General features: G+C 32.1%; 1 protein-coding gene and 1 long non-coding RNA gene across 4 annotated transcripts in view; one reads left to right on the top strand and one right to left on the bottom strand.

Annotated features, from left to right (window-relative positions):
• Positions 1 to 23,270, top strand: part of LOC135839250 (slit homolog 3 protein) — a 660,297-nt gene that overhangs the window by 522,622 nt on the left and 114,405 nt on the right. For all 3 annotated transcript variants that reach the window (XM_065355186.1, XM_065355187.1, XM_065355185.1), the window contains 2 exons: positions 7,228 to 7,638; positions 7,990 to 8,212. In XM_065355186.1, coding sequence (XP_065211258.1) covers positions 7,266 to 7,638; positions 7,990 to 8,212 — 596 coding nt within the window. In that variant the 5' untranslated portion in view covers positions 7,228 to 7,265. The remainder of the gene's footprint in view (positions 1 to 7,227; positions 7,639 to 7,989; positions 8,213 to 23,270) is intronic.
• LOC135841462 (uncharacterized) lies at positions 845 to 2,165 on the bottom strand. The gene is made up of 2 exons (XR_010557926.1): positions 2,040 to 2,165; positions 845 to 1,366 (listed from the first exon to the last, which is right to left on the bottom strand). It is a non-coding gene; the product is annotated as an uncharacterized LOC135841462 (long non-coding RNA).

Here is a 23,270-nt window from a genome sequence, read left to right as displayed (position 1 = left end):
TAAAGCTACCGCTTCGTGTAACTCTTCATCCCGGAGATAAGGTGTTCTTTTATGGGCAAGCCAAGTCAGGGCTCGTGCTTCTATGGCTAATTCCAACGGCATTGAGTCTGCTAGCTGGTTCTTTTGTAAAACCTTGCTATATTTCTGGTCATCTGAAGGTGAAGTTTTCTGAACTTGTCAACTATCTCTTTCAAATTGATCTTGTGGACAAATAGACGAGCATAGAGTTTAAATTCTTTTCTGACAACTCCGAGAGCTCGCAAAGAGAACAATGAAACAGCAGCAAATTTCGTGGGATTTTCATTTAGAAAATTTCGGAACTTCGGAACTTCGGTTCAGTTGAAGTACATTAGTAAAAACCTGTTTCTATGCATCAACAACATTTCCCAGCATCAGTTTTTTTTTTTTTTTTTTTTTTTGGAAGACTTCTGTATGGACAAGTATACATACATGGGTATCTCAACACAATTGATTGCTTTAAAATTTATTTTTAGGATTTGATTTTGGAAATTTAGTGCGTAATTTTGAATTTCAACATTGACACGAGATGCTCAAATGTAGGTATACTTCTCATTTTCCCCTCCAAATTCCAAAATTAAATTCAAAAATCGATCTGGAGGTGGGATGAAGCATTCTACGGAAAAATTACGTTGAAGAAGATTATAGAGAATTGAATTTCCAATCGACATAATGTCATTAATTTTTTTCTAGGATGCTTGGTTTTTTATTTATTTTTTTTTAACAAAACACCATAACTTTTTGAAATGTGAAAATCGGAATACTGACTTTTCAGCCACATGGATCCAACATTTATTACCTGTTTGTAAAAAAAATTAACCTCACATTTTTAATGACAGTAATGAATTCTATTTTACTATCTTCAGTTCTCAATAGAATTAATTCATACAGTTGGGTGCTAAGATAACAAATAATATAGCTTGCTCTGTGCACAAGTTATTTTTAAAATTTAACAAATGAGAGAGGACTCGGAATCCCAATCTCTTTTTACGGCACCAGAATACTGAAGCCCAACTATTCTATCGGCGCCTTTAATCGTGATACCATAAAGATAAACTGTTTTTTGTAGTCTGAAAGCTGTCTCAGCAAATTCACATAAATCCACGTCATAAATTTTACGATAATATTCGGACGAAGAGTGACTCATAACGATGTAACATAATGTTCCAGTATCATATTCATTTAGAAAATTGGAATGTTCGTCTAAAAAAAGTACATCTTTAATTACACCAGTTCTGTCGAAGTCATAATGAAATACTTTCTTCGCTGCGGCGGCGAATGGAGTGAAGCTGCATATTAGCAAAACAACCAATGATGAAGAGAAAATTAATGACGTAATCATTATTATCTGTAATTTGAAACAAAATCTGTTAATAATCTCATAGAATACACTGGTGATGGACCGTCTTTGACTCTTTTCAGAAAATTGGTGATTTACCAAAAATGTTGTTTTTCGGCGAACACTCGAAATCCCGATAAAAAAAATGATGGTTTAAGTTGGGGATCAAAAATTTCTCCTGCAGTATTTTGGGGTCCCTCTAACAAAAAACAGGTACACTCAGTTTCAATTTTTTGAATTTTTTTTTAAATAAACGAATCCATCATGCATTTGGCTGCTCCATAATTAAAGAGAATGGAAAATATCAAATACCTATCCTATACCTGGCTAAGATGTCAAAAAGGTATTGAAAAAGTGCACGAATTTTGCACAATTTCAGATTATTGATGGTGTTTTTGTGAGCAGTTTTTAGTTTCATCTCCAGCCAGACAAAAAAATGTACACCTGAACTGATCACAATTTCCTAAAGGTATTGTGCTCATGAACTTCTGAATATTTTGTAAGACTTTGTTGGAAATTATGACGAACATAATCGTGTGTGCGACCTCACTCAATTCTTCCTCCAGCCCCCAAAATTTCATTTTAAAAAAGTTTGGAAGAAAGAAAACGTGTGTGACAGATGGATTACTAGATAAACTCATAGTAGGTATATCAGTTTTTTTCAGAACGTTTATCTACTTACTTTCTTATATTTCACTCAGGTGATAATCCTAGCCGCGCACTGTTCCTATCACAACTACAAAGAAAATTATACCAAATGTGACTGATATAGAGACACTCAGTACGCTTTTTTCAAGTACCTACCGCCGCGCCGGTAAATTAAAATTTAATTAATTTTCAAGGTACGGAAAACGAACAATCTGCATTATGTTAATGACTGAATTTATTTTTGGTTTATTATACCAATCTTAATGGCCATTTCAACATAACTCATTATAGGCCGTGCAAGGTTCGATCTCGCCTCCGATTTGCAGGTCAAACTGATCTCACTTCATTTTGAGTTGAAAGTCACTCAGAAAACATCATAGCTCCGCAGCTCAGGTGAAATGGGCCCTCATAGAAGAGGCGTTTTCGAAAAAATTACTGGTTTTTTCGCTCCTGTCTTACCCTTGATTTTTTGAAATTGACAGTGATTACATACTAAAAAGTCGCAACTACTGCGTTCTAAAATATTTCCCGAGTTTCAGGAATGATTCAAATCTTTAAAAAGAGCAAAGCATGTTTTCTAACGTTTTGACAACTTGAATAAGTATTGTTGATTTCCTGCAATTATGAACAGGTACATTCATGAGATGCAATTTCCTCCGGGGGGGGGGGGGGTAACATTTCACCTCCGCTTCCAAGAAATATATTTAACCCTATTTGATTTAGGTTTCAATGATGATTATACTACATAGTACCTATATTGAATTGCTACATCATGCACATAATAAAAATTTGAGTACCTTTTTTTTTGTACTATTAAGGTAATGTTTCCTCATACATACTATATATCTACAATGCCCAAATTTCAGGGAATGACCATTGCAGTTGATATACAATCAATCGGATTACTGAAATTATAAAGAGTACTTACTGTTTGGCGGAACCTTGAAAATTGTACAGACGAATAAAACTATAATATATTATAAATTGACGCACAAAATTGCGCAGCTCGCAACACCACTCAAGACTTTTTCCAGCCCGGGCTTTCTTATTTGTAATTTTTGGTAAATTACTGGAAATTTTGACAAAATGCTGAAATTTTTTTTGGTAATATGTAGCTGGTAATTTTTGGCAAATTACTGGTAAATTTAGATATACTATTGGTTATTTTCGGTATGTAATCGGTAATTTTTGGAGATCGAAATGACATTATTAGGTAGGTACACTATTCGATAAATTATCATTTGTGTCATTCTGTAGGTAATGGGCCCATTTGGTCGTTTCTATTTATCAAGATAATCATGTTTTTAGTGAAGAAGTTGAGAGAATCGATAATCGAGGTTTTGATGGATTTCAATCTGTAAATTTGTCAAATATATTGCATCGTGTGGACACACTGATTACTCATCAAATAAATTTGAAGTGATTTGAAAACCAATTACCTTCATTTGATGACTTTCAAGTCCATTCTGAAAATCATCCAATATTTCCAACAAATGAGTCAAATTGCGTCGGCGCCGAACATTATCACTTGATAATTTTTTAACGTTCGATGAGAGAATCAGTTAGTGTGGTCTGAGATTAGAATTATATCATTTTATGAGTAAAATTGTTTTCTGGAATAGCTTACGTACCTTCTTTTTTTTTGAATGAGAAATAATTGAGAAATAATACTGAAATAATTCAACTTTTGTCAGACAACTTTCCTCATGCATTTCTTGATTCAGTTGATTCCCATAACCGCTGAGTATTTAAATTACATTAGAAAGATCCCTAACATCATTAAAGTTTATTATTCATTGGGAAAAATGAAAAACAATAGCAATTTGAATGGGAAATAAGAAAATAACTCAAAATTGCAACAATATCACTCTCTTATCAAGTTATCACAGCAGACGATTGGAAGTCTTGTCATTCAGAGATTTGAATGTGTGGACACTGGCAGGCGTTCAAATCATCAAATACAGATTTTGTCAAATATATTACCGTCTGGACGCAGCTGTAGAACATATCTGACTATCCCCTGTTGAAGTATCAAGGCCGCAGGTGCGCCCCAAGCGGAGAAAAATGGAATTGAAGGTTTTCTAAGAAGGGCCCATTTGGTCGATTTTGTCTTTTTGCGGTAAATTCATTTCCAAAGACTTCCAAAAAAATACCCTCCAAATTATACTGCACCTAGTCGCCAGTGGCAACATGTATACCATTCAAAAACCCATTCTAGCTAGCTGCAGCGCTAGCCATGTGGCATGGGTAATGGAACGCAAAACAGGAGGTATGGGTTCAAATTGCACCTCCGGAAGAAATTATGAAGACATTTTTTTTACAAGTTGAATTTTTACAGGAAATGTAATATAATTGTTTTTTGCGAATAACGCGAATTGTAAGGGTGAGTGATTAATTAAAAATAGACTCCTCAAATTAGCACATCACGAATATATTTACAGAAAGTTACAGGAACAAATCGAATAATAAATGTCAACTGACAGTAGGCTGACCAACTGACAAGTTGTGAGATAACACAACAACATGTTACCATATAAGAGAACAAATACAGAATGAATGTAGAAACAAACTGCGCCTTGTTACAAATGTATTAGAAAGGGGCATGGCAATGAAAGCCAGAAACGACTAGGAATGGTTGGGTTTTACCAACTCATAAAACACTTTGTCTAGATAGGTAACAATAGCTACACAAATAGGTATTAAAACTACATGAATTTACATGAAATGATAAGATGCATATTTTACACAAACAATAATTTTTTTTTGCTTTTGAACAGAGTAATGAATTTTTATGCAAAATTTTTATTTATTGCTCATAAACATGAAAAGATTGAGTAAAAAAATCGCTATTGCAGGTAGGTAGTAATATTTTACATCACAAACAATAATCTTCAATTTTAAGTATGAAGGTTTTGGGATTACATGAAATTTCAGCTTTTTTCAGAAAAAAACTTTGAAGGCAATTTTTTCAAAAGTCGAGTTTTTCAAATTTTTAATTATGGATTTTTATGGAGTTTTTTTTTGCACTTTTTGGGCTCCTATCCAGCTCATATGATTGCTCCGGAGATCTACTTCTCTACTTCACCACACCCCCCCCCCCCCCCCCACCCATAACTCAACATCGACCATATGGGCACATTACCTGCGGAATGACACATTTAGGTATAAATTTTTACATTTTTTACCTCACAATCTTTAAATTTGATCCATTTTCATTGAAAACATGGTTGAATATTTTTGAGCCCTTTACATGATGAAAAATTGAAACTTGTCCCTTTTCCCAAAAAATATGTATCATCATCATCATCATCAACATTTTATTACTTTTCCTAGAGATTGCTATCTGAAGTAATTTTTAAATTTAAGTATAGTATTAAGTCATGTGTTTCACATTGTGTTTTAATCGTCGAATTTTTGATGCATCCACTAGCTGTCTTGTTTTGGCGTTTAGTTGGTCTAGTAATCGCTGGTGGTATCTTAATGCAAATTTACAAATTTCTTCTATCATGCTAGGTGTTTTGAGGTCTTGATGGATTTGATTGTTGCAAACATAGGATGCACAGGTGACTTTACTTAGCCATTTATTCTGGTATCGCTGTATTTTTTTCAATGTTGCTTTTTTAGAGGTTCCTCAGAAGGGTGCTCTGGTCCAAATTGGTTCAATGATTGTTTTATAAATCAACAGCTTATTCTGAAGTGACGTTTCCTTACTCAGTATAGCCATCACATATGTATTACACAGCTTTACATCGACTTCATCTTGTTTCTTTTCAATATGGGTTCTTCATGTAAGTTTTCTGTCCAGGTGCATTGGCACATCTATTATTTGCCCATTTAGGAATGGCGTGTTACTGATGTTCGATTAGAAAATATTACACGTTCAGATTTGTCATTGTTGATTTTCACACGCCATCTTTCTGTCTACGAGTGACTGTGCAAAACATTTATGTTTTGTGTTCTTCTTTTTAAATTTCAATCCTTGGATTTGGCCCATCTTTATCAGAAAAGATCAATTCAATGTTTTCGATTTTCCACCTCCCTCACCTCTATTTTCATCATTCAAGTTTTACCAAGATTATTGCTTGGGGCCAAGAAATTTACTTCAGTAATCAATCAAAATATCAAACAAGTCATGAGGTGTTTTCTTGAAGAGAAGTCTTAAGAACTTTGATGAGGAGATTTGAAAAAAAAAAAAGATTCGCCTAATTTTTTTGATTTTTACTACTTTGGAGGTCTCTATGTTGGTGGCCAACATTGTCAGGGGGACTGAGGGAGGGTTTTTTCTTAAAAGAAATAATTTTTTATACGTATTCTGCTCAGAGATGAAAAATTTTCAAAAAATTGGTATGTACTCGTATCTACAGACATTAATTTTTCAACTTTGAGAGCTTCATACAAAGAGGATCAACATTATTTGGAAGACCAAGGAAGGATTTTTCTTGAAAATGTGGTTACTTAAAATAAAAGTATCTACTCTGCCTTGAAATAAAACTTTCCAAGAAATTTGTACATTCTTACTTGTAGGTATGCATATCAATTTTTCATTTTTGTTGATTTTTTTTTTGACTTTGAGGGGCTTCAGAACCAAAATCTTTTTGGGAGATCGGAAAGATTTTTCTTGAAAATATGCTCATTTAGAAAGATTCTGCCCATGAAAAAAATTTTCACAGAATTTTTACAGCCATCAATTTTTTATATCTTCATTTTTCCCAAACTTGGAGGGGGCGCCCGCCATATTAAAGAGGTAGCATCATTTAGGGGTCCATTGAAGGTTTTTCTTTGGAAGGGGGGGGTATTTAGAACAAATGTAATGTGGAAATGAGATATTTTCAAAAAGTTTCCCGTGATTTTGATTGAATTTATTTTTCATTTTTTTCAACGAAGAGGGTGGGGTCTACCTGCATCAATTATTTTGCGGATAAGGTGAAAATGAAATATTGGGAATTACGCACGAGGTAACAACTTTGGCGGTGAGAGGTGGAAAATTCCAGCTTTGCAAAATACGGCACATCCTAATACCTTTACTTACGTAGCACGTACTGTACATGATTCAAAAAGGAAACTTTGCCCCAATTTTTGTAGAAGGTGCTGAACTCGGACGTGACCTTATTTTTTGACCTTCCAACTCCTGTCACGATTTATACAATTGTCTTTACTTCTCTCATGTGTCGTAAAACTCGTCTTAATTATAATTCGCTCTTTGTTTTTTTCGTTTCCCACAGATACGATCTAAAGAAGACATGAAAAAAATGACATAGTGATGAAGTCGGACTCGTTGTTGTATTTGGTAACGGCGTGTTTGGTGACGACGGGGGCGAAAGAAAGCGCGGCTGCGATAAGTAATAATCAAATCGTACAGCAATGCCCGCCGAGCTCGGAGATAGACCCGTGTACGTGTACGGTGAAGAAAAACGGGCTGGATATATTATGCGAATTCACCGATCTGCAACATATTTCGCGCGCCATGACTACGCTAAAAGGCAAACCGTCTCTAATAATATTCTATCTCAAACTGAGGCATAACAATTTACCAAAATTGCAAGGTTTCGTGTTTCTGGGGATGGACATAAGGCATTTAACCATTCACAATTCCAGCCTAGCCGTCGTAGAAGAAACCTCTTTGAGCTCTATCGGTAAGTGCCATCGCTATCTCCGTCTCGCTTTATGGCCAAAAGGCGCAATTTATGGAAACGATTTTTTTCCGCCTTGCTTTCGGGTTTTTGCGCCGTCAGTGAGAGAGAGTAAGAGAGTATACGAAGAGATACGAAAGTTCAGATATCGACTTACATGTCCAAAGGGAGTTGGGTATCGTCCTTAGTAGTGGTAGCGTATGTGCGAGTGTTTCGCTATAATACGAGATGGGTTCTTAAGATGATTGCTTTTCTCCATATATTGCCTGTATACATATATCGATGGTCATCAGTTTACTTAGGTACTCGTAGTAACGCGAAGCCTCTTTTCACGTTTATTCATATGTTGACCAGGTAAAAAATTAACGCAGCTCGACCTGTCTCAAAATTCGCTAACCGTCGTACCCAGCCAAGCGTTGAAAAATCTAGACCATCTGTTAATTTTGAACCTGAATCATAACAAGATCAACGCCGTACATGGGAAAGCCTTCGACGGCATGGGTACTTTGGAAATACTAACCCTGTACGAGAATAAACTAACCAACATCGAAACCGGAGCATTCATGGGAATTGGAAAGTAAGTCTACGAAAAGTAGTTTTTTTTTTAAAAATTATACTTACGTACGTAAGCTTTGGTAACCACTGAAACACGATGTTGGAAAGTTTCAACTTGTTCAAACTTTCCATGTAGGTACTGGTACACTCGATAGCGTTACGAAAGCAAATTAAACCAGGCAAAATAAACATTTACCGAGATAATATTGCTTGTGCGCCGAAAACGTGGTCGTGGAGGAGTCGAATTGAACGTTTTGTTTCCAAGAATTGGAAAAAAATTTCAAGTGTCGGCGGAAACACGATGGAAAAGTTTCGCAAAATTGCGAGTAGCTAATTCAAAGGTGTAAACGTGTGACTAACGCTGGTTCTTTTTCAATATCGTGATTATCTATTCTTCGAGTGGGTAGATTTTTTTATGTCTCATCGAATGAACTATACGCAGGTGTTTCTACTGCGCCTACGGATGATTTTAATTTATTTCGTGTCCGAAAAGGCTGCATTTTGATGATGTTTTTCTCATTTTCTGAGAGTTTGTTGAATTTTTCGCGGATAACGTCGAGAGAGTTGGACTACATCGGTAATTTAACGACTGAAGAGCGAACTTGTTCGACTTTTCGGGTTAGTTTTTATCGAAATTGAATTTTCAATTTCATCGAGAACCGTTTCAAAGTATTTCTGAAGAGAGGTCAATCAGTGTCCGAAGGTCAAAATCTCCGAAAGGCACATCCGTGGAGTTTATTTCAAAAGTTAAAACTTGCGGAAATTGACTCAGAAATGAATCCTTTCGAGCCTGAAACCGAGAGAGATCAAATAGGTTGGGCGGAGGGGCCAAACAAAAGTCCTAATAGAAATGTCGCGAGCGAGGGCTGAAATTTGGTGTCTGGGGGTTTTCCGGGGCGCTGAGTTCACTGCCGGCAACGTTTCTCCATCGAACTCACTAGATCACCCAGAAACTGCGCTAGAAAGTAGCTGAAATGGCCCCAAAATGGAACTAGGTAAAAATTGGTGCACGAGTAGATTACAACACAAGACAGATGACGGAACGCCCTTCTTTGTAGTTATTTATATAATTCAAGTAAAATAGTCCAAAGTGTGAAATTCGCTTACTAACGATGCGAAAATCTCATAATATGAGGGCCCCACTCACTATTTCGACAACGCCGGAGATCAAATAAAAGTCGGTGGGTTGGAACGGGCAACATGCTCGTCTTTGGCACCTTATCGAATTTGCATCTTCTGATGAATTTTTCTGGAGTTTTGGAGCAGAAGGCTACGGACTGGTTGATAGGCCGAGTAATAATAAATGGCCAAAAAAATCGATTTTTTCTACCCTAAAAGGATCCTTATACGGAGCTGAAGTCGAAATTTGAAACCCTCGGGTCATTCCACGTCAATTTCGATTTTTTTGTGAGGAGTTCATTTCATCGAGTGAAAGGGCTTTTTCAACTTTTTCAACAGATACGTTAAATTAGGGGTCAAATGGGTCAACTTCATCAATCAAAACTTTTTTTCATGTTTTAAATCAAAAAATCGCATTTTTTTTGCAAACAAAAAATTTTTTTAAAATCAACTTTGCAACATGATACCATCTCAATTTTTTAATATGTTGTTCAGCATGAAAAGTTGTCCATAATATATTTTTTCAGAATTTTTGAGACCCGGAACTATATGAAAACTACGTTTCGAAACTTTTTTAGCTAATTTTTTGTACGAAAAAAGTGGCAACACTGATTTTTATGATATCACCCTTTAATATCACCAAAAAGCCTTTCAAAACCCCTTAATTTAGTGACGGCGCATACAGAAAGGGGACACGCACCCAAAAACAAGTTTTTGACAAAAACGCGTTCAAAGTTTTTGAAGTTATTTTTGAATTTTACAGTTGTTATTTTAGAAATATTAGGATGGTTACTGCTGGGTACGTTCAAGACACACTCTGGCAGTCTCTTTGGGAACTTTTCGGGATAATTTTATATTATACAGGGTGGCTCAATTATAATTGTACTCATTTTTTTAAATTTTTTTTGATTTTTTAATTTTTTTCGTTATTTTAATTTTGAAATCAATCTGGAGGCCAAACGGAGCGTTCTACGAGAAAAATACATCAACCAAAGTTGTAGAGAATTAAATTTCCAAAAACCTATAAGAGGTTTATTTTTCTCCAAAATGCATAGTTTTTCCGTTTTTCTCAAAAAACAAAAACTTCATGATGATCACTGTAAAATTTCTGTTTTTTGAGAAAAACGGAAAAACTATGCATTTTGGAGAAAAATAAACCTCTTATAGGTTTTTGGAAATTTAATTCTCTACAACTTTGGTTGATGTATTTTTCTCGTAGAACGCTCCGTTTCGTCTCCAGATTGATTTTAAAACTAAAAAAAATTTTTAAAAATTGATTTTTGGTTTTTCAAAAAAATTTTCTTTAGGTACGTCACTTTAGAGCAATTTTTTACCCGTTTAGAGTGAAAATCCAGGCTCAACAATGGTTCCATCGAATTCTACGATGAATTTTATATAAAAATCAATCATTTAAAAAAAATCCATTTTTGGGCTGCGTGTCCCCTTTCTGTATGCGGTGTCACCTATGGGAAAATATTTCATTTTGGTAGGTATCGCGGTTATCGAGTAATCCACTGCTGAAACGGATAATATTTCAGGTTCTCTGAAAACTTTGACACCCCCTTGGCTGCCTTTAAAAATGGTCTAGAGAGCTGCGAAATGCGTCATTGGTCATCCCTTCGAAAGGTCTTTCCACAGGAAAAATTTCAAAAAAATCGTCGAACCCCCCTACCACTTCTTGGCTCGCTTGCCAAGTTACGAATTCGTAGGTCAATTCTGGAAGGACCTGGGAGTCTAACCAAGTTCATCTTCTTAAGTATGTACTTACTTATTGCAATGGTCCCTTGAAAATTTTATTTTTTGTCATTCTCAACCTTGGACCTTTCCCCAATCTAATCGCTTATACTCCTACTAACCTCAGTTTGATTGTTTCTGCAACACTTAAATCTGTCGCAGATGGTGTTTCTGATTTATCTTCGGTTATCACGAAAGAAAAATAAACTCATCACCAAAAAATGATGGAAAAGCTCATCATCCTTAACTTTTTTCGCTGGTTGAAGCGTGTAAAATACACATGCATATCTCTGTCACTGTATGCTACGGAGGGTAACTTTTTATAGGTACCTAGTACCTACCAGTAGATATAAAATGTATTTCCTGGCACTGGAGTAAGAATTCTTACAATACTTTTTTAGATTCAAAACTATGTGAAGGTTTATGTGAAATTTTTCACATAAGTTTTCACATACTTTTCATTCAAACAAATGCAAAAATTCATTCAAAACCTAAACATTTCAAACAAATGCAAAAATTCATTCAAAACCTAAACATTTCAAACAAATGCAAAAATTCATTCAAAACTTAAACATTTCAATGAAATGCAAAAATTCATTCAAAACTTAAACATTTCAAACAAATGCAAAAATTCATTCAAAACTTAAACATTTCAATGAAATACAAAAATTCTTTCAAAACTCATTGAACTGTAAAAATCATACAAAACTTTAACAATTATACCACTAGTTAAAGAAAACGTTATCTCTAATAAAGTGGTAACACAAACACCAACACCTTTATCATAGAAACTGATTCTTTTAACTAATGAATTTTTTCCACTGTGAACGAATTTTTTTGCATTTGAAGTACACCATCTTTTAGAAATTGATCCATTAGTTAAAGAAATCAATTTCAATAATAAAATGAATAACTATAATAAAATGGATAACCAAGCACCTTTAAGAACATGTGAGAAGTGTATGTGTAAAATTACATACAAGAACTATGCCAGACATTTAAAAACAAAGAAACACAATGAAGTCAAGATTAATGTGAAAGAATTAAAGAAGGAATTGAAGTGGTATGGAATGAAAAATGTTGATAAAATGAAAAAATCAGATTTGTTAGTGAACAAAGATAAAATCAAGGCTATTAATATTGATAGAGAAAAATTGTTGAAATTATCAGAAAAGAATTTGATCAAATTTATTCAGGATAACAAATTTAATATCAATAAAAAATTGGGAAAAGATCAAATAATAGACAGATTGCTTGATTTTCACTCAAACAAATCATTGCCTCTTCCTAAATGGGAATTTGTGGATGAAAATTTTAAATCAAGACATGCTCAATTTGATATAAAAAATAACTGGGATATTAAAGATATGTCAAAGTTTTTACATTTTATGAAAAAACATGTTAGTTCTTTACTTCAAGAATGGATGAAAAAGCATAGTGGTATTAAAGTGAATTTTTGTGTTTCTGCAACTTATGTAGACACTCGAGATGAAACAAAAATTGCACACAAACATTTGCAAACTAAGAATGATAGAATTACTAATAGAAGTGAATTAACAAACGGAATTTCAACTTTAATGAAGAGTGTACTTGATAGACATGAAAATATCATTGATGAATTAACAGATAGTCCATGGCAAATAATATCAATCAATAGTTTTAGAGTAAATATAAACAAATATGACCCACTTAGAGCAAGTTCCTATATTGATCTTCCAAAAATTTTAAAAGATAAGAAAGCAATTATAAATGTTAAAAATACTGATAATAAATGCTTTTTATGGTCACTTTTAGCATGTTTATATCCTGCAAAAGATAATCCACAAGAAATAATAAAGTACAAAGCATATGAGAAAACTTTTGATAAAGCTTTGAAAGATATTGAATTTCCAATGAAAATTAAAGACATAGAGAAATTTGAAAATAAAGTGAATGAATTGAAATTGGTAGAAGGTGGATTATCTATTAATGTTTATCATCATGATGATCGTTATAAAATTTATCCCTTACATATTACTAAAGAAGAGAAAACAAAACATGTTGATTTATTGTATTTATGTGAAGAGAGTAATGATAGAAATACTCACTACTGTTGGATTAAGGATCTAACAAAATTGATTAAAAGTCAATTAACCAAAAACACTCAAAAAATACATTTTTTGTGCAAAAGGTGCCTTTGTCATTTTTACAGTGAAGTTAAATATTTAGAACATAGAGAAAGCTGTAAAGTACATGATCCAGTTGCAGTAAAACTTCCTCTTAAAAGTGATAACATTTGTGAATTTACAAACTATAATCGATCAATGAAAATTCCTTTCACAATAATAGCTGATTTTGAGTGTATACTTAGAAAACTTGAAAAAACTAAAGTAGAGGAAGATGCTAAAACACAAAAAATTCAAGAGCACGTACCAATTAGTTGTGTTTATTACATTTTATATGAGAATGGAGAAATATCAGAAAACATGTTTGAATATTTCGGAAGTAATACCCCTCAAGTATTGTGTGAAAAATTATCAGAAGATGCAGTACGTATTGCTAATGAATACATATATAATTGTAAAAAAATGAAGAAACTGACCAATATACAAAAATGTGAATATAAAGAAGCAACAATATGTCATATTTGTGAAAGAAAATTGAGTGATTTCCCACCTATGATGGAAAAAAATATTAATAAATTGAGAAAAGAAATAGAAATTACTTCAAATATTTTAAAGTATCATGATGATCAAACACTGACTGATAGACTAGAGAAATTAGAATTAGATTTGAAAGAGAAATTAGATGATGAAGAAAAAAATAAAAATAAAGTTCAGGATCATGACCATATAACAGGTGAATATAGAGGTGCAGCTCATAGTCTTTGCAACTTGAATTACAATGTACCTAGTTTCATACCCGTCTTGTTTCACAACTTTTCTGGTTATGATTCCCACTTATTAGTCAAAGAATTTGCTGGAACTACAGATAATTTAAAACTAATTCCAAATAATGAGGAATCTTACATCAGCTTCTCAAAAGTTGTAAAGTTTCAACACTATTCAGGAAAAGAGGGTAAAATAGAACTTAGATTTTTAGATTCATACAAATTTCTATCTGAACCACTTTCAAAATTGGCTAAAAACTTGGAAATGTGTCATTTCAAAAATTTGAAGAAATGGTTTGATAAGACAGTACCACCTGGGAATGATTCATTGTTCAATTTGTTGACTGAAAAATTGGCATACCCTTATGATTATATGGACTCATTAGAAAAATATGATGAGGAAGAGTTACCATCTAGGGAGAATTTCTACAATTCCTTGAATGATGAGCATGTAGATGAAGAGGAATTTTTACGTGCTCAAAAAATTTGGGAACAGTTTAACATTAAAAATCTAAAAGAGTTTACAATGTTGTACAATAAAATTGATGTACTCTTGCTAGCAGATGTGATTGAAAATTTTAGAAAAACTGCACTTGAAATTTACAAGTTAGATCCACTTTGGTATTATACTACCCCCGGATTTGCTTGGGATTGCATGTTGAAAACAACAAAACAAAAATTGGAATTGTTAACTGATGTAGACATGTTGTACATGTTTGAAAATGCCAAGCGTGGTGGAATTTCACAATGTTCAAATAGATATGAAAAAGCCAATCATAAGTACATGGGTGAAAAATTTGATAAAAATAAAGAATCAACATTCATTCAGTACTTGGATGCAAATAATTTATATGGGTGGGCTATGAGTAAACATTTACCATATGGAGGGTTTTGGTGGGCAAATCCAAACGATTTTACTTACAGTAGAATTTTGAAAATGAAAGATAACCAAAACAAAGGATATCTGTTTGAAGTTGATTTAAGCTATCCAGAAACATTACATGATTATCATTCTGATCTACCTTATTGTGCAGAAAATGTCATTGATGAAGATAGACTTCCTAAATTATTCACAACATTATATGATAAGAAGAAATATGTTCTACATTATTTGAATCTTAGACAGGCTCTTGAAGCAGGTCTGAAATTGGAAAAAATTCACAGAGTTATTCAATTCAACCAATCAGATTGGATGAAAGTATATATTGATAAAAATACAAAGCATAGACAAAATGCAAAAAATGAATTTGAAAAAGACTTTTTTAAATTGATGAATAACTCTGTTTTTGGTAGAACAATGATGAATGTGCGAAATCATGTGGATATAAAATTGATTAGTGAAGGTAAAAAATATACAAAGTATGTTTCAAAACCAAATTTTGTAAAATCAACATTTTTTGCAGAAGATCTTGCAGCTGTTCACATGAAAAAAACTCACATCAATTTCAATCAACCAATTTATGTGGGTGTTTCTATTTTAGATATTTCAAAAACATTGATGTATGATTTCTATTATAGGTTGAAGAGAGAATATAAAAATGATGTTAAACTTTTGTATACTGATACAGACTCATTAATTTTGTCAATAAAAACGCCAGACTTTTACAGTGATATGAAAGGAATGATTGATGAATTTGACACATCAGACTATCCTGAGAATAATATATATGGTATTCCTCAAGTTAATAAAAAAGTTATTGGTAAATTCAAAGATGAAATGAAAGGAAAAAGGATTGAAGAATTCATAGGGTTAGCTTCTAAATTGTACTCCATCAAAGTATTTGAAGAAGATGAAAAGAAAAGAGCAAAAGGAGTGAAGAAACATGTAATCAAAAATCAAATCACCCATAATGATTATAAAGAATGCTTGGAGAAGAAAATAACAAAGAGTTTCAAGCAGAAAATTATACAAAGTAAAAATCATAATATTTACACATTTGAACAAGATAAAAGAGGTTTATCTCCATTTGATGACAAGAGATGTATATTTGACAATGAAACTTTACCTTGGGGACATTATAAACTAGAAGTAGAAAGACAGAATTTTATCACACATTTGAAAACCCTCTCTTCACTAATATAAATAACTTTGGTTAAAATTTTTTTTTTCCTTATTATAAAATAATAATATGATCAATAATGAAAAGGGACATCTTAAATTATTACTCTCTCATGTAAATTGGTATGATGTTTCAAGTAATCAGGAACTATCAGAAAATTTAATCAGAGAATTCAAAGACAAAGTATATTGGTTTGCAATTTCAGTTCATCAAAAACTGTCAGAAGATTTCATTAGGGAATTCAAAGGCAAAGTAAATTGGGAAGAAATTTCAAGTTATCAAAAACTATCAGAACGTTTCATAAGGGAATTCAAAGAACAAGTTGATTGGAAAGAAATTTCACGTTATCAAAAACTATCAGAAAATTTCATAAGGGAATTCAAAGGCAAAGTAAATTGGGAAGAAATTTCACGTTATCAAAAACTATCAGAAGATTTCATCATGGAATTCAAAGATTGTGTAAATTGGCATTGGATTTCAGGTCATCAAAAACTGTCTGAACATTTCATTAGAGAATTCAAAGATCAAGTGAATTGGCATTGGATTTCATGCCATCAAAAACTGGCTGAAGATTTCATTAAAGAATTTAAAGACCAAGTATGCTGGGAATGTATTTCATGGAGTCAAAAACTGTCTGAACATTTCATTAGAGAATTCAAAGACAAAGTAGATTGGAAAGAAATCTTAGAAAATCAAGAACTATCAGAAGATTTCATATGTGAATTGAAAGATTGGGTATCTAGGAAAAAAATGTAATAGTTAAAAGAATTGTTTTCTTTAATAAAATGAGTTCTATTATAGAATTGGATGAATTTATAACAAATACTTTAAGGAACAATATTCAATTATTTCAAGAATCTAAGCAAAGAGTGAAAACATACAACATTGAGGATGCTCTTTCTCCAGAAGTTGTGAATGATTTTAAAGACATGGACAAGTTTCAATTTTCAGAAAGCATATTGATGTTATATTTGAGAACGAGAGAAAACTTGATGAAAACAAATGTGAATACATATTTGAATGAAATGAAAAAAATCATTCCTTATGAGATTATGAAGGAAGCTTCACAGAGATTTGGTCTCATATGCAATGTATCAAAAAAAGAGTATTATCCATCCAAAAGGTGTCAAAACTGTGGAAATACTCGAGAATTTTTCAAAGATCGAGATAATATTTTTATATGCAAAAAATGTTTTGCCGAGGTAATTCACTACAAACATAATTCTAAACCTCATTGCCTCAAGAAACAAAATTCAAGCTACAATAGGTTAAGTAATTTCAAAAAGTGTTTGGAGAAATATCAAGGAAAACAAACTGATTTTATAAGTCCAGAGGTTTATACACATTTACAAGAAGCTTTATCTACATTTGGACAAGTGAAAAAATCAACTGTTTTTTATTTCTTGAAAGAACTAGGTTATCATAAACACTATGACGATTATATTCTAATTCATTCTAATTTAACAGGACAGAAACCAAGTAATATTTCCCATTTAGAACAACAACTTCTAAATGATTTTGAAAAATTTTCCAATCAATTTGATTTGGTAAATAAGCAAAGAAAAAACTTTATAAATATGAAATTTCTTTTACATAAATTAATGTTGAAAGATGGTCACAATTTTGATCCAGAAGATTTCATTTCACTTGGCAACAAGAGGGAATGTGATGAAATATGCAGAAAAATATTCATTTCTTTAGGATGGAAATATTCATCTAATTAACTACTTTGTTCTTTTAGAACACTGTTCTAAAAGATATTACCACTTTTTATAATTTTTTGTAACCACTAAAGCTGTATAAAACTCATTGTTTGGGCTCACACATCTGTACGCATTTTGATCTGTAAAAGTTAGATTTTTGATTTCAATAAACAAGTCTGTGGTACGAATTCGCTCATTAGAAATGATAGATTCATTGTTATAATTGAACCACTTATTATTTGACTGAAATTTCTCAAAATTATAAACACATTCAATTTTTGTATTGACTCCCTCTGTTTCCATAAGCAATTTTACCCAAGTTTTTGTCACCAAATGCTGTTGACTCTTTAAATTTTGCTGCGACACTACCAAATAATCATAGTAATAGTTACTTGAAGATTCACCAAATTTTTTTGTTCTAATTCGACACATGTATTGTCCTTCATTTATAACTTTCAAAAATGATACAACCTCAACCTTTTTCTTCGATGTTGAATTCAAATATTCAAATTTATTGATACTTAAACGTTCTGGAATGTCAAAAGGAACATCTTTAAGCCATTCCAGCTGATACACAAATTCTTGTTCTGAAAATGTAACATTACAAAATAGTGTAACCCCATCATTGTTGACTATTTTTTGAGATCTGAAGAATAAATCATGTTCTTGTAAAGTTGATACAAAAAGGGTAAACAGAATAATACCAGCACACTTCATTTTATAATAGGAAAAAAAATTTTTCTACTATAAATGAGCAATAATTACAATTTAGTAAATGAAAATGTTAATATAAGAAAGGAATTGAAGGCAATGTATCAGGCAAGTAAAGCAGGTAAAATTTATAAGCAAGAAGTATTGGAAGAACAGTTTAAGCCAATCATTACACCACTAGAAAAAATTAGAAACCAAATAACTCAAAATGTTCCAGAAACCTTCCAAATACCTTCCCAAAATCTTCCAGAAACCTTCCCACAACCTACCCAAAATATGCTTGAGTGGAATAGTTCTCATGAAAATGTTCTTGGCGAAATAGCAAAACAATATTTACAATTTTATGCTGCTGATGATAAAAAAGAAATTTGTGATACTACTTTTGGGATTCGATATGATCCAGACATTAATAAATGGATGATTGGCAATGAAGAAATTACTTTTAATGGTAATAACATCAAGTTTAAAGGTGATGTTGAATTTAAAGGAACTCATGGTTTATGGCAGCTGTTGACATTGAAAAATCCAGATCCAAATCAGTATGATTCTGAGGATTTAAAGGATTTTTGGGAAATTATTGATAAAACCAGTAGTTATAAACAAAATAATAATCCATCTTCCAGAGTGAAATCAAGTTGTGGAATCAAATACATTTCTGTAATAAAACCTTTGCTAGATAAATATCTGAAAAAGGGAGGAGGGTTGTATCAAATTGATGATATCATAGATAAATATCTGAAAAAGGGAGGAGGGTTGTATCAAATTGATGATATCATAGATATTTATCTAGAAAAATTTGTTACAACTTACTTAAAGATTCTAAATGGATCTTTAGATGCTAGTGCAATAGTACCAATTTTATATCTTCTCAAAAAAATTAATTTGTATGCCAACACATCTGGGGATAAATGTATTTATTGGGATAACTTGCCTGAATTGTTTGATAAATTAGTTGTTTTGTATGGTGAAAAGAAAGCTGGAAATTCCAACCCTCATATAAGAAATGAAATTGTTAGGATTTTGCAAGAACTTAAAGAACTTTGAAAAAAAAAATTTCCTATTATAAAATGAATAGTGACTCTCCATGTAGTAGTGAAGGAAATAATTCTAATACACAAAGTGGGAGAACAAGCTCCCAGCATCAAAATATGAAAACATGTATTTTCTTGATGACGATTCTCTTGAAAAGTATTTGGAAATTTAGAAAAAAAGTGATTAGACGCAAAAAGAAGAAATGATATTTTTTTTTCTGTAATAAACATGAATAGTAACAACTTTAAAACTATATTGAATGACAAAATTCGACAAAGAATTCCCAAGGTGATGTTTGATGGTGAAGTGAAAGAAGGTAGTGGTATGTTGGGTACAGTTGCAAATTGGGCAATAAAGAAGCTTCCATTACCTCCCATGCATTTAGAAGATCATAATTTTACTGGACCCTGGACAAATCCAACTTTACAAATATTGAAAGGAGTTGAACCAAGAAATAAACTGGATTATGCATCTAGGAGACATGATGTTGCTTATGAATTGATGGAAGATCCTGCTGAACTTCATGAAGCTGATTATATATTACAGAGAGAAGCTTCAAATATTGCACGTGATAAAGATACAAGTAAAAAATTGGAAAAACAAGCTCAGCTTGTGGATGCTGCCATGGGTGTAAAAAGGTACTTTGGTACAGGTATGAAAAAGGAAAATTATGAAAAAATTCCTGTCAATTTAGATGAAAAAGAACAACTGTTAATTCTAGAGGGAATAAAGTTAGGGAAACCAATTACTTTAAACTTGGATCACAAACAATTGATTCGAACAAAAAACAGTGTGATGAAAGAAACTTATTTACCAGTGACAACATATCAAAAGAAGGAAATCAGCAAAGCGCGTACCCAAAAGAAATCAGTCAAGATAAAGTTGTCTGCAAAACAATTGGAATTTATCAACACAAATAATAAAACTGGAGGTTTCTTACCTGCTCTAGTTGCTGCTTTACCAGCTATAGCTGCGGCATCATCCATAATTAAAAATGGTTTTGATGCCTATAGCAATCATAGAGCAAACAATCAGTTAGTTGAAGAAGTTAAAAAAAGATATAAAGAAGAAAAACCTCTTCACAAACAACTAACTGATATACTAGAGGAACCAGTAAAGTCTGGTACAGGTTTGGAAAACAACGAAAAGGTTTTGCAATTTATAAATAATTCTAAAGATATCAAATTAGCTATGAAGAAAGTAGGAAGAGGATTATATTTGAATCCAGCTTCTCATCGAAAACCTGTTGAAGGTGAGGGGTTATATTTAAATCCAGCTTCTCATCGAAAACCTGTTGAAGGTGCTGGGGTTAATGTGAAAGCAAAAAAAAAAAGAGGAAGGGAGGTTAATAAAAATTCCTATTAAACCCTTATCCAATATGGAACTGGAATTATATGCAAAGGAATTGTGTATACCTTATTTTAGGGGAGTGTTTATGAAAGATCAACTACCAAAACAAATTGGAAGAAATGAAAGCATGATTATCAATTTAGATGATTCTATTGGACCGGGATCTCATTGGGTTTGTTTTTTCAAGAAAGATGATTATATAATTTATTTTGATTCTTTCGGTGAAAGACCTCCTAGTGAAGTACTAAACTATTTTCAAAAGAATGTATATTATAATGTTGACCAAAAGCAAAATTTCAATCAAGTTATTTGTGGACATCTTTGTTTGAAATTTTTAGCTGAGTTCTAAGTATTTTAAGAGAATTTCTCTTAAAATTACATTTCTCTAATATCCAATGCTACATAAATTTTTTCATCACCAAAATCCAACAGATTACCATCTTGATCTACAATCTGAACTACAATTTCCCTGAAAGAATGTGTATTTATTTCATAGTATAAGTAGTGATATGGGATTATCCAATATTTTTCACCTGTTGGAGCTGACCAGGGGTGGGAGTATATTACACCACCTCCTCCTTCTCCATTTTCATAATTTGTATTCACTAAATTACATTTTACTTGAATAGCAGTAAGAGGAAAAATGTCAATCATTCTATCTGAATGATGTGTTACATCTTTTTCTAAAACCCTTTCACTATAACCCAAAACTCTACAAATAGAGTTGGGTACACTAAAGTCAACTTTTTTACCTTCAGATATTATCTTTACTTTATGAGTATATGGTGTTAAATTCATTTTCAATTTATCTGCTGCACACCTTCTCTCTTTAATTGCTTGTAAGATATCTTCTACTTTGTACTTATCTCCAGGAATGTGAATGTAATGACGACACTCTTTATCTAATAACTTATCTAGATGTAAATCTTCCCTTTTTTGTATTATTGTACTTAGTTTATCAAATTCCTTTGCTTTGATTGTACTCTCTAGATTATCTACATCATAAATTCCTTCTGGAACTGGAATCATCTTCTTTTCATCTTCTGAAAGATCAAATCGTATATTTTTTCTCTCAACATTATATAAAGAGTTGAATTTTTTATCTCTTATAGCGTTGATAATATCCGTAACTTCGTAGGCACCTTCTGGAATATAAATTTCCTCGTGATTTCCTTGATCATCTACAAGATCAAGCCTGTTGTTATGTTTTCTTACATTCATTAAAGAATTAAAGAGACTAAGAATGAGTAAACAAACTCCATAGAGTTTATTAGAACACAGATTAACTCTATTTTTAAATATTGTGTGAATGTAAGAAGATAAAGTTTCTCCTTTACGTTCGCCTATTAAATCAAATCTCATATTTATAATACAAAAAAAAATTCCTAATATAAATGAAGAAAAAACGTATTATAAAAGTAGTTAAAAGTGATATACCTATTGAAATTGAAAATTATGATTACAAGGAGGTGGGTCCACGATATAATAGAAATTTTCCAAATGTAATTCGAGCTGGTATATTTGGTCCATCAGGTTGTGGTAAAACCAATCTTTTAATTCAAATCCTAATGGAAATAAATACATATACCCATATTTATCTTTGCTCAAAAACATCTCATCAAGAAAAATATATTCGATTGAAAAACATAATAGATATTATCAACAGAACATCGCCAGAACAGAACATTGGTTTTAGTACTATATTACCTCAAGATTTGAAAGAACCTGAAGAAATGAAACCAAATTCAGTTATAATTTTTGACGATGTTTTGACAGACCCTCAAGATAAAATAGCAAATTTCTATCTGAGAGGAAGACATTACAATATTTCTTGCTTTTATCTAGCTCAATCCTATTCAAAATGTCCAAAACAATGTATAAGAGATAATTTTAATTTACTGGCAATTTTTATGCAAGATCTTAGAAATTCGAGACACATTTACGATAATCATGTCTCGCATTTAGTAACACTTGATGAATACTTGGAAATGTGCAACATTTGTTGGAAAACTAAACATGGTTTTCTGGTAATTGATAAAGATTGTGATAATGTGAATGAAATTTTTAAACAAAGTTTCAAAGGATTTTTTTATATACAATAAATAAATGGAAGAAGCTAAAGAATTACATGCACCTATTAGGAAAAAGTTTTGTAAAAGAAGTATTGTAACCAAAGGTATTGATGATTTATGGGCAGCTGATTTATTAATTATGGACAAATATTCCAAAGAAAATGATGGTTTTAAATATATGCTCAATGTTGAAGATACATTTTCTAAATTTGTATGGATTGAACCTTTGAAGAATAAGTCAGGTAAAGCAGCTACAGATGCTTTTGAAAATATTTTGAAAATCTCAAAAAGAAAACCCAATTTACTTCATGTGGACAAAGGTGGAGAATTTGTAAATCAAACTTTCAAGACAATGCTGAAAAAACACAACATTAAAATGTATCATACCAATAATGAGGAAAAGTCTGCAATAATTGAACGTTTCAACAGA

The sequence above is a fragment of the Planococcus citri genome, chromosome 3, assembly GCF_950023065.1.
Source record: "Planococcus citri chromosome 3, ihPlaCitr1.1, whole genome shotgun sequence".
Taxonomy (NCBI): Eukaryota; Metazoa; Arthropoda; class Insecta; order Hemiptera; family Pseudococcidae; genus Planococcus; species Planococcus citri.
Note: the sequence above shows the minus strand (reverse complement) of the source record. Positions and strands in the feature narration are given on the sequence as shown.